The following is a 13139-nucleotide window of genomic DNA, read 5'->3' as shown; positions in this document are numbered from 1 at the left end:
CTCAAGTCTATACAAACCTTTCCTATTTATAGCTGAACGTTTTGTCACAAGTATTTTGCAAAAGCCTTTTTGGTTTCGGCTTCTTTTCCCACCCACTGTTTGGACTAAGCCTGGGATCTGAAACAGTCCCAATGATGGAAGCCACTCATATTCCATTTGGTGTCCCCAGATGCCTGAGCTCAACAGCCCATGTGGTGTTGGGTTCCTTGATATACACCAGGGATGGCTGCTAGGGGAGGATGTGTCGGGAAATGGTGATCCAGACTCAATTTCTGTGGTGTAGCTAGACTAACTTATATAGAGAAAAACTTAAACGTTCCTTGGCTGAACTATATATTCTTCTCTCTAAATTCTAAAGAAAAAAGAAAAGATGTTCTGGAAATGGATCGTTTGCATTTTATTCTCTGTGTTGCTGCCATAAGAGGTCATCGTCAAGTACCAAGTAATAAAAAGTACAGAATTTTTATCTAAGCTTTTTCTTTAAAAATATCATTTGTTTTTCTACTCAAAAGGAAAATATTGACATTGGAGTTTAAACTGATAGATCTTATTCTGAAATGTGGTGTTATGGTCAAGTGAATCGTAACAAACATATTCTATTATTTTTGTAAATGGTGCTCTTACTTTCAAACTTGGGAACTTTTTCTTTCATTGGAGAGAGAAACATTAGATTAGTGATAAAGAGGTCATTTATTTCTTAAATAATAGCATAATGAAATATATGCTATTTAACATATATGTTCCCTAACACGTATAATTAACATATTTAACATGTGATAAACTGATAACAGTTTATCAGGAGCTGGAATAATATTAGGTATCTGAAGACAGAGAAATAAAATAATTTGAATTAGTAAATGTGTTGAGTCTTCACTGAATAATTTAAAAATTTTTTTGGCTAATTAAAAACAGTAGTGAAATGCAGTACAGAAAGTAGTACCATTCAACATTTAGTAATCTGTAACAAAAACACATTTGCTATTTCCTTTTGAAAAATAAAATATTTTCCTAAATATCTGGTTGTTTGTTTGAAAAGGTTGTCTGTCAAAAGAAGTGTAGAGAGGTCAAACAACAAGGATAAACCCCATGAGCATAACAGTCTATAGTTTCATCTTGTAGCATCTTTGTGCTTCGATTGTGGAACATCTATAATACAAGATAGTGTGGGTGGATCCCAGCATGGGCCTGAGCCATTGTCACCCTAGGATTCACCCATGATTGGATGGCTTGTAAGGCCAATGCGTAGGACTGAGGAGTTTCCTGTAAAGAACTCATGCTAGGGGAAGAGAAAGTTGAGTAGCACAAGACAAGAGCTATCCTTGGGCAATGGAAATTCTTTTCTTAGTCCTCACAGACTCCCATTTAGGTGGGGTGAAGGGAGGGACGCAGTGCAGCAATAACAGTTAAAAAACGATCTACTACTGTGGGACAGGGCACAAGAGGGCACTGAGAGACTTGGCAGCATTTAACTGGCAGTTTTAGCAGTGCTGGAAATGTTGGCAGTGTTGAGAGGTGGTAACTGAAGCTTTAAGAAGGCATAAGTGACTTTGTGACAGGACTCAATGAACTTGGAAGCATCCATTCCCACAGGGAGTAGGAGACAGAGAAGAAGAAAAGCACGTGGCTTGCAAACATAAAAATATGCACCAGCAACTCCACAAACTAATTGGGGGGAAAATGAAATGAAAGCTAAAGGTTCAACAACAGTATGGGGGGTAAAGTGGGGAGGATGAAAACAGAAATCTTTCTAGTGTGGTTGGGAAAACCTGGGTCAAATTGAATTAAGTATTATGCTTGATAGATTTCCTAGCAATGGAGCCAATTCATGTAAAATAGGTCAGTATTGGCAAAAGGGAGCACACCAAGTTTTGACCCTGTCTTCCTCTTCTAGTCATCATGGAAATTTTGACTCTTTGGACATTTTTTCGGTGGAATTGTACTGAAGATGATGAATTACCACTAAAAGTCTTTTACTCTCATAAAGACCCTCCTAAGTCAATTAATTCCTTGAACAATTTTTTTACACATAATGATTTAATTTTTCTCCCATTTTTTCCACTTTATTTTTAATTTTACTGAAGCTGCTTTACTTAGGATTATTTTCTAAGTAAAATTCTGATTAATTTTTTTCTTTTTCCTTTATAAGTCCACGTTCAATTTTACCAATTATAGTTTTTGCCATTGGAAATGTTCTTTATAATTTTAACTAAATTTGGTCTTCTCATGTAAAATTTTACAGATCTGAAGGCTATCTGGTTTTCCTATCTGTTTTAATACACTTTTACCACGTGTGTTTTTAGTCATATTATTTTGTGTTGGTTATTTCTACTGAAAATAATTATAAATTACAAATAAGATTGATTATTGGAATGTGTTTCTTAGACCAAACATCACTGGTAGGATGAAGTGGAGTAACCATATTTCTGATGGCGTACAAATGACGGGAAAGTTAATCGTGTTTCTGAAGGAGAGTTCAGACATGTGGTTAAGGTTACTAGTTCTTATCGTGTCTCAAGTTCAAGTTTGGGTTCATAGAAATCCATAGTAGTATCATGAATGGAATACAATGGAATAACTCATCAGCATATTGTAGCTGGAAGAGCATCACACTTGGAATCTGAAGATCTTAGGGTTGTGTTCTCTCTCTACCAGATATAATTCTAATATCCTTGTTTTACTTCTCTGAAAATCAATTTCCTTTCCTATGAAATGGTGCCATGTGTCCTAGAGGCTAAAGGATTCTTGTGAGACTTATACTGTAATACTATACATAAGACCATTTTGTCAACAACAAAGTTTAAGCCCAGTGTAAAGTCATAATAGTAATGATAATAATAATTGAGCATATGTATAATGACACCTCAAACCCAATGTCTTTAGACTTTGTATCAACTTGAATTTTACCTTCTCAGAGTGGCCTTACCTGACTAACCCTATTCTAACTACATCATTTGACCTCCACCCCCATCATAATGTTTATCACGATTTTTAGTTACTTGTTTTTGACATGATTTGTTTGTCTTCCTAAAATGAAAGCTCCATAAGGTATAGGCCAACGTTCACCATCATATCCCTAACATCTAGCCCAGTACCTGGCTCGTAGGAAGTACTCAAGAAATATTTTTTGAATGATAATATGCGTGCACAAAGAAATGAATCTAGGAAAGTACAATCATGAGTCCTGTTTAGAAAAACTGATTTAAATTATTGAAAGTGCTAAATTCACATGATTTTGCATGAAGAAACATCTGTCTATGTGCACACGTAGGACCCACATGTCTTCCACATATGCATTATGTTTAGATAATTCTGGTGTTTAAATAGGCTTTTTGCTTTTTTCTCCCTGATAGCAACTGGAAGTTTAGGGTGAAATCAGAAGAAGCAAACAGTTCCTACTACTATAAAAATTGTCATTCAGCAGAGCCTGAAAGTCATAGATTTAGTTTTTTTTTTAGCTTTTTCCATTCCCACATTCTACAGAACAAGGTATCTAAGGCTGCAGAGCACTGAAGTGAGTTTCTTAGTGTTAAACAGATGGTTAAGTGGTGGGGCTGGATTACAGCCCTGGTTAAGGACAATTCTGTCACTAGATATCTGAACACACATAGTTTTCTTCAATTCCAATAAGTCTTACAGTTGTTTCAGCATTTATAGATATTTCTTTATTCAACAGCTCAATGCTGTTTAAGTTGGTCATAACTTTTAAGCAGACTTTTTATTAAAGTTCCTTATTTTGCTGGGTTTCTCTTTTCAATACTTAATATAAGTTGCCAGTGGCATCTGTGATGCATAGTAAGCGTACTATTCGTCTTAAATTCCTCTTTATTACGTCCATTTGTTTTCCCTTTGAGGACAAAAAAGAAAATTCACTTTTGAAAGAAATGTTATTTTTGTCTGTTTTTAGATTTTTTTTTTTTAATTTAAAATTTGGTCATTTCCCCTCTTGAAACGCATGCTATGCCGAGAGTGGAAGTTATATTGCCTCCTGGTTGTAAACATCTATTTTATAACATAACATCCAAATTATTAAAAATGCATATAACATGATTTTAAAACAACGAAATGTAACATTCAGCACTCTGGCTTCATGAAGGAAATATGCTATGTATATATAATTTTTTTTGTGTGTGTGTGGTACACGGGCCGCTCACTGTTGTGGTCTCTCCCGTTGCGGAGCACAGGCTCCGGACGCGCAGGCTCAGCGGCCATGGCTCACGGGCCCAGCCGCTCCGCGGCATGTGGGATCCTCCCGGACCGGGGCACGAACCCGCGTCCCCTGCATCGGCAGGCAGACTCCCAACCCCTGCGCCACCAGGGAAGCCCCAATGTATATATAATATTAAGAATGTAGACCTCCTTAACGTTTAACAAAGGGCAACATGATGACCCGATCTAATTAAAGTAAAATGAAAGTCTAGTGAAGAAAACTGAGGTTCTGGTTAAGAATAAAGTCCTGACAATTTTCAGTTATTTAGTTATTACCATTTTACAAATGATTCAAATGTTCATATTCTTTAAAAATATTCTGAGTAGAAACAGATTGTCTGGCTCCAAAGTGGGAAGTAGATTCCCAACTCCGATGGCCTTGCAGTGGTTGCTCTGAGCACCATGTTAAGACAGGCTCTGAGGTTGAATCTGGGTACAGCGGTGAGGAAGACCGTGACTAATTGGCCATGACATTTGGAGGGGAGAATGCAGTAGTACCACAAGGGCCTTACAGCTGCCATTCTGGACTTGGTTTACTATCCTCTGTGCCCCTTTGAATTTTGATTTTTATAAACAAATCAACTGAATACTGAGGCCCAGAAAAAGTGAACTAATTTATCCCAGGCCACACAATTAAGTTGGAGCTGAGCATGGACTAGAATCTGTCCACCCGAGTGTTAGTTCAGTGTTCTTACTTCTATATAGTCAGGGCTCTCTGGATGGGACATGTGTTCTCTCCAGTGGTGGAAAACAAAACTTGAAGGGTGATAACACAGTATCATTAAACGGTTAGCAGTGTATTGTTGATTAGAAATGGACAAGTTTTTGCATAGAAGGTCAGTGAGATATAATATTTTGGAAAGGGCCCTGGGATAGCTAGAAAGTGAGTGCCATTTTGGGAGTATATAAGTGAGTCAAGTCACCTGACTGGACTCAAAAGTAAATATATCTATACGTGGGCTTAAAATATAACTTCTTAACAATTATCTTTTATAATTGCCTACTTTGGGTTTATTCAATTTTGCTGCTAAATAATAAGTGTAATTACTATGTTGACAGGAGAGCCATCAGTTGGCTAAACAGAGGTACTTCATACAGTCCAATCACTTAGATTCTATGTTGAGAATTATTTATATGTCAGCAAACAAGTAGCCAAATGATAAAAATTTGAATTTTACCTCTGCCTCTGGTATTTAGAGAATATTAAAGGAGAGAGGCTATTACACTAAATATTAGTCTATTTAGTTTAGGAAAGGTCATGTTCTTAATCAGGAAATAATATTTTAATAACTTTTTGGTGAAACTCATGTTCAAAGTAAAGAAATTTGGTTAAAACAAAACTCCATTACTTTTGCAAAATAATGAAAATCCAATAATTTATATTTCAGTAATCAATAACTATGATATCTCTAAACTGTGGCCCAGAGAAGAAGTAATTTTGTGAAAATTAAGTATTTTACAAAGCTCCGTCAATGAGTGACATCTGAAACTCAAGAGCTGTGAGAACAGTGGGGAAGTGTTTCCCACAAAAACTTAAAATTAGAAAATGGAGACTGTAAAATAAAGGAACTGTGTGTACTTAATATAGAGAGCACTTTTTCTACTAACACTGTTTTAAAATGGGACAGTCATCATTTTAAGAGGAGACATAGTACAAAGGAATGGACTAGATAATTTAAACAATAATCATTTTCAAAAGATACATGTTACATATTCGGGGGAGAGAGGTGGGATAGATAATCTTCCCAAAGACTCTGTAATTATGTGTACTTATGGACAAGAGAAGCACATCTTGGGGCACATTTGGATTATTTGATATATTTGCCATGTATTGCAATATTAAATAAAAATGAAGGTGAACTTAATATACTAATAAAATTCAAGTAGAACTGGTTAGATGCTGAGGTTCTAGAGAGACCAGAAACCTGAAGAATGTATTTTTAGGATGCAGAATTTTAATGGTGTTAGAAATACAAAGTGGCATCAGTAATAAATGTATTGAGGCTATAGAAAAATTTCTCCCCACCTTGTTTCTATGAATACTTTTTCTGTGTTAATGCAGGAAATAAAAATTAAGACAATCTTTTGTGTATCCAATTCAAGGTTTCTCATTTTGCAGAGACAATGCTATTGGAGTACTCTGGAATACCAATGGCACGAACGGATACATCTTTAAAAAATTACTTAGGTATATCTGATTAGAAGTGAAATAGCTTATATAGCATCCCAAGCACAGAGCTGATAGACCAGACGCAAACTCATCTTACAGATTTAAAGGTAAGGGCCGCACCAAACGCTGGAGGAGACAGATACCTGTCTCTAGGGGATGTAATAAACGTCCACGTGCAGGAGAGGGGTGTGGAGGATAAAGTCCGGAGGCAGACAGCACCAGGCCAGAACACTTAAATGCACAGGTAAAATCACAGTGGATTAAGAGAGACAGAAAAGACAGCAAGAGGGTGGCGTGCAGAAGAGAAGGCATTCTAGGAAATTCTAAGTTGAAATTCTGAAAAGCCCTGCTGGAACTCAGTCCCTCGGCACTTCAGAGGCCAGGCACACTCTCAGCCCCTCCCTCACCAAATGCTTGTTAACTCTGGTAGCGGTACCGTTTCTCAGGAGCAAACTGATTTTTAGAAAGCTAATGGAACGGTGTCAATCCGGTTGCTTGAAACGTTCCTTGTTTATCAGGTACATTCTGGCAATGGGAAAAATAGCTTGCACTTATAAATAACAGGAAAACCAGAACAAGTAAAATGATTGCCATCACACATCTCTCCCCCGAGAATATTAATGGGTCCTAAAGGGTCATACTTCAGTTCTGTAAAAATTCTATCATAAGCATCAACATGGCAGGGTTTCTTTTGTTTTCGTTTTTTTCCCCTATACCAGAGGTTTTCAAACTAGTACGTATGTGGAAAACTTGTTAAAGGTATGGATTCCTGGGCTCTAGTTCCCAAAATTCAGATTCAGAAGTCCTGGGTCAGCCTCGAGAATTTGCTTTTCAAACAAATGCTCCAGGTGATTCCTATACAGGTGATCTGGGGATCACACTTTGAGAAACACTGCCCCAAAGTAAGTTCTTCTTTTCCACTTTAAGTCACGGCAAATTGTATTACCAGGCTTCCTAATGGTAGTTCTGAAAAGCAAGTAGACTATCACATGATTCAGCTAGAGATAAATGATCAAAGCATACTGGGGAGACCTAACCTTGAAATACGTGTTCAGGTAGATTCAGGTAGAATGGAATATAGATTATCTACCCAGACAAGCCTTCTAGCTTGTCCACACCCCATGCATTCATTACTCAATTTGGACAGAAGTCCTTTTAGGTTCATCCTTGGTCTAAGAAGCTCACATCAATATTTTCCAGATTTTTACCTCTTTTGGTGAGAGTATAGAAATGTAATCTTCGTATATCATTCTGGCCTTTTCTTCAATTACTTTTTTATTCTGCTCTTTCTTTAAGTCTTCACAGGCAAGCCAGAAGAGTAGGTTCTCTTCACTGTATTCTGTTCGGAGGAACTCTCTGAAGAGGTTTCTTCCTGCCGGGGCCTTCATCATCTTGTCAAAATTTTGAGACCAGGACAAGACTTCATCTGAAGTGGGGTTTTGGCTGCAGAGACAGAATGGGGCCGTTATCAAAAGCAACTTTGGTGCGGGGATGGTGAACTGCAGATAGAAATGCCATTCAATTGCTGCCATCTAGTGGTCATTGAGACTCAGTCCAGCCTGACCTGGCAAACATCTGCCAGGACTGGGCTAGAGATTTCTGGGTCTTGACAAAAATTCGTGTAGGTACAAGCTGTGTGTTAGGGAGTCAAGCATTCAAGTAGCAAGGGGCTACACACACTCTGCACGTGGTCATCATAGATCCCTAATGAAGCCTGGGCATTTTTGAACCCAAACAATCGACTGCAAGCCTATGCATTACTTTGAAAGGCAAACTGAGCTTTTTTGTTTGCATCTGATGTAGATTTTCATTTCCAAGCCATAAGATACAGTTTCTCTTTTCATCTCTGGTCGCTGTCTTTTCATTTTTCACTGAATCAAAATAAGAATACATTGTGTGCACTTGTCACATATTTTCCTAAACTTTAATAATTATTCTGCTAACTATTATGAGCGAATTGTTACCTATGAATGGAGTTATCACAATTAAAAAGCACAGGAAAATTATAATGACATCAGGGACTTTTTAGATACCTATATTCAGGTTTTCAGCGACTACTTTCCTGCAGAAACCACCAGTTATTACTTCCTTTGCTTATACATCAAAGAAGTAAAGGATAGAAGCTTGGAGATTCTTATGGTTAAATTGGTCCTGATTTTGCTTTGCCATTCATTCATCTGTTTAATAATTTTCCAACCTAAAATACGCTTGATCAAAAAATTCTTATATTTTATCTTACCTTTTTGACCAAATATTTTATATAGATTTGCTATTATTCCAAAATGTCTGAACTTCCTCGTTTGTTTTAAAAAAAGTGTAAAAGACAGAAAAATTACTATGAAGCATCAAAATTAAAACCTTCTCATAAGAAGTAGAAAAAGAAAGCGCATATCATTATACAAATAATCTGCTTGTATTTTAATTCTATTCTGTGGATACTGCATTTCAACTTCTCAGTTTGGCGAAAATACTTAGAGTCCCTTCCAATGGAAATGGGACTGAGGAACAGCTGGGTGCCCTTTCTCACTGACTTAGGTAGTTCCATATCTTTTCTGTGTGTGTTTTAGACTCTTCTATAAAGATAACAACTTAAAAATATTCTCAGAAAAGGAAAGTAGAGAACTAGGCAGTTTAGGGGGGGAGGTTAATTCATGTATCAATCATTGTTTTTTGAAAGGGAAGGATAAACTCAAGCAATGTTTTAGCTGATAGTTTAACAGAGCTAATAAAAAAAAAAGGGATAAAAAGCAGTTGCAATCACAAAATAAGATCTCCCAGACTAAGTATGCATTCATTTCACAAAACCATTTTGAGGAGTTACTGGGAAGCAAGAGATTATGTTTAAGCATTGGGTAGATGTACACAGCACGTACATGCAAGACACAATTACAACGTGAATCACACTCACCATTCCTCTAGGACCTGGATACTCTCCATTTTTGTGGTATGTGTGGGTCTTCCTGCGTTTTCCCCTCTTTCTTCATTCCTAACAGTGAGGCTGTAATGTAGTATAACACTTTATTTTGTCGAGGGAAAACCAATTATTTAAAGAAAAGAAAAAAATTCCAGGAAAATATTTCATGGAAGAATTTTATTTTCAACTATGTGAGAGTATTTAGAGTACAAAAAGAGCAATACCATTTTTAAATGTTGGGTAAGCCCATGTCAACTAAAGGAAAGAGAATCATTATTTAATAAAATAAAGTAAATCATAACCTCAGAAAATGGATACTGTTATACATTCGGACTTCCTCCATGCATAATTCAAATTACTTAAAATCTCCGAGATAACTTACATGATTATATGCTTTAATATTTGATATATATCATTACATTACTCCTTAGTGTAATGCCATTTTGATTTTTGGTTAGTTCTATTCATAGTTTGTTTTCCATTGATTTTTCCCCCATTGATTGCTAAAAAGATAAAGTGTATCAGAGTCTACAACAGAATTTGCTAAGTTCACATCACCCTTCTCTGCAGACCAGGTTTTCTGTCATCATTCCTCCATCCACTCAAGTTCGAGCGACAGGATTTATATTTGATTTTTTCTTTGCCCTTTCATCCCTTTAAGTAAACCTCCAACATCTCAAGAGGGAAAAGCCAGTCACTCTGAGGCTTTGGGGTTTGGATATTAGAGCATTGAGTGGGAGGCGTCTCTGTGTCTCTGGGACATAAATTTGGGAATTCTACAGGATTACAGGAGCTGGGATAATCCTATGGGCTTTAGTAACCCAGAACAAGGATAAGAATTGTCTGATTCAGGTAAACGGTAGCTGAGCAGGGTTGTGGGGTTCTAGGTGCAGACAACATGATGAGGGGGTTGAGGGCAGATATTAAGAAGCAGGGTGGGGAGGATAACTCAGTGGCCTTGGAAGAGCTAAGCTACTGAATTAGCAAATTGATCCCTCTGTCTAGAAGCCGAGAAGCTTCATGAGAGCCTGTCAGAGAGCAAAAGAAGTTAGACGATGTCTCTTTCAGTTGTTCATTCATTATCTGTTCAACAAAAGGAAATGGAAACTATTATTTCCTAGTACCTATTATGTGCCAGGCGCTGTTCTTTTACTTTAATTTACTTTAATTTTACTATCCCCATTTTACAGATGAGCAAAGTGAGGCACAGAGCTGTCTGGTAGGTTGGCTCAAAGGCAGGCACTAAATATGCGGTATGATTGGAATTTGAACCCAATTCTCTTGAGCCACCCTGTAACTGTTATTATGAACCATGCTGTCTGATAGGCACTGAGGCAATAGAGTACTTATGTGAATGCAGAAAAGCGGCACCAAACATGGCTGTGGCTTAGTGCGCGAAAGCTTCCAACAGTTAGCTATTATTGATCTGGAACATCCGGTAAGGGAAGAGGAGAGATGTCTCATTCATTCATTCATTCTCAGGTGCAAGGGTGAGGATGGAGAGAATGTAGCAAAGATGGGAAGGCAAAGGGGTCAATCTACAACTGAAAGTAGGACTAGATGGAAAACTTAGTTGCGAAATTGGACCACCTGGAGAAAAGAGAACTCAGTAGGAAGTGGAAAGGATTCTTCAGTCAGAAACAGGACACGTCAATGAAAAAAAAAAAAATGTCAGAGGGAAGTAAATTAAGTCCTCCTCTACCAGTTTATAGGGAACGTGGCAGATTTACTGGTGTAGAAAAGGAGAAACCTCTCACAAAGGTGGTATGGCCCAAGGAATTCTGGGAAGCAGAAACTATAGTTTGATTGTTACTCAAATGTCCAGAAGGCTGAGGATTGCTCTGCATGGTAGTCAGCAATTCCAGACCCCTCTCAGCCTTCAGCGTGGGGAGCCGCGAGGAAGCAGCGAGGGGGGATTCAGAGAGCGGCTGGTTGAGTCTCTGCCTGCCGAGCTGTGACTGTGTCTGCAGGTTAGGAATGTGTTGGAGGGCAGCATCATTAACTTCTCAAAGTGTCTTTGAGTAACAGTGCCTCTCTGGAATTTGATGTATTTCCGGTAATTATGGGAAAGTGGGTGGGAGGAGATAGGAAGACACCATTGACAATATTCTGTGAAATTTCCTGGGAGAAACTAATGTATAAAATATGCAACTTGGGGGGTAAATCCTAGAAAGATCACATTTAAATAGGAAATTAGTACTCATTCTGCCAAGCTTCACCGAGCTCATATGTGTGTGTGCACACATACTGAGGGACTATATAAAGACTGGAAAATGAGCTCGCTTTGCTGATTAAATAATAAACTCCTTGAGAATTTGTTTCAGTTACATTTCCACACAGTATCCTATGGAGCATGCCACACCAATGCAGGTATCCTTACTTGAAAAACTTTAAAACACAACATCGTTGAAAAAATGTGTTCTCCATTGTGTCTTTGCTGTGGAGCAACAAATCTGGAATCTACATACATGATTCACAAGTTTCTGAAGATGAATTCTGGCTCTTGTATCTGTTTCTGTGATATTTACAAACATCCCAAATGCCACCATATTAGAGTGATCATTATGAAGTATTGGGTTGTGTTTATATCTTTGATTTCTACAGATGGTAAAATATGGACACACATCTGTACTAAAACTACTTAAAACAGACATTCAGTAAGTGCCTAACTGTTCACCGTTTCCTCCATTTCTTGATCTAATATTGGACACAACATTGCCCTGTAGAAAGAAACTGACCTTTAGCAATCGATGTGTCCTTTTTAATCAACTGTCCTTTAGAACTGTTCTTTAAAAATTGGTTTCAAAGTTTCCATTATCAAGAACCATTAAACTAATGCCATTTTAAGATGAAGAGAAATGGAGAAAATGATAGGAGACTTGGTGCTAGACTGTTTGCCATCTGTCTTAGGCATGACTAATGTCTGTCCCCAATTTTACTTGGTCCTGCTCTAAGTAATACAGTGGGTTCATTTAAGGTAATAAAATACAGGACATATTTGCTCTGGATCATATATACATATATACATATGTGCTGGAGAAAAGCTCTAAAAGGAAAACATCAAGCTTAACGTGAGGGGTCATGTAGAGACGTGTTCTTTTTCACTTTTACAATGCTTATAATATTTTGAACTAACAATTCCACTTTTTAAACAACTAAAGCCATGAAGAGAACAGAATGCATATACAATGCTCACTGTGGGAGTCTTGATCAAAGCTGAAATATTTTATGGGAGAAAATTCCAATAGCCTACGCTAAGAATACTAAAATAAGCATATAAAATCTTATTAGAGATTGTCTCGAATAGTGACGTTGAGAAGAGAGAAATACATTTGGTATACTTCAGAAAATAAGGAAATATGCCCTCTTTGTGTGTGGGTGGATTTTTTTGTTTGTTTACAGGGGAGTTTGGGCAGTGGGGTATGGAAAACATTACCTACTGCCCTTTAACGAGCTTACCTACTGGTTCATCATCATGGCTATGTGTGGGGACTCTTTTGGAAGACAGTCTACTTTCAGTAAACAATTGGTTCTTAGGGAGAATCCTTGAAATGGTTGCAAATAAGACGAAAACTTTGCAGTAGCTATGGTAACTCTGGGGTAGAGGCTGATCACAAAACCACATATCTTTACACAAACACTCAGCTGAGGAATTAATAAATTAATACATTTAATAAATTTATGTTAAATTTATGCTTAAATTTAATACAGTATAACTGTATTATACTGTATTAAAATATAGGCTCAAGAAAGAACCACTGTCATTGGTAAAGACAATTCATTATTCTAATATTCTCACATTGTACTATCAGCTTTTCCTTTATATTTAACAATTCTACCTCAAATTTC

At 37.3% G+C, this 13139-nt stretch overlaps 1 protein-coding gene and 1 long non-coding RNA gene across 2 annotated transcripts in view; one reads left to right on the top strand and one right to left on the bottom strand.

The window, feature by feature from the left end:
- Positions 1–13139, top strand: part of LOC132530723 (uncharacterized) — a 118966-nt gene that overhangs the window by 26378 nt on the left and 79449 nt on the right. The gene's annotated exons all lie outside the window — the stretch shown is intronic.
- The window catches only part of RGS17 (regulator of G protein signaling 17), a 28330-nt gene that overhangs the window by 1570 nt on the left and 13621 nt on the right, over positions 1–13139 (bottom strand). Inside the window, exons 2-3 of the mRNA XM_060168072.1 lie at positions 9285–9374; positions 7585–7819 (exon numbers count right to left, since the gene is read on the bottom strand). Coding sequence (XP_060024055.1) covers positions 7585–7819; positions 9285–9374 — 325 coding nt within the window. The remainder of the gene's footprint in view (positions 1–7584; positions 7820–9284; positions 9375–13139) is intronic.

Source organism: Lagenorhynchus albirostris, chromosome 12 (genome assembly GCF_949774975.1).
Source record: "Lagenorhynchus albirostris chromosome 12, mLagAlb1.1, whole genome shotgun sequence".
In the NCBI taxonomy this organism is placed as follows: Eukaryota; Metazoa; Chordata; class Mammalia; order Artiodactyla; family Delphinidae; genus Lagenorhynchus; species Lagenorhynchus albirostris.
Note: the sequence above shows the minus strand (reverse complement) of the source record. Positions and strands in the feature narration are given on the sequence as shown.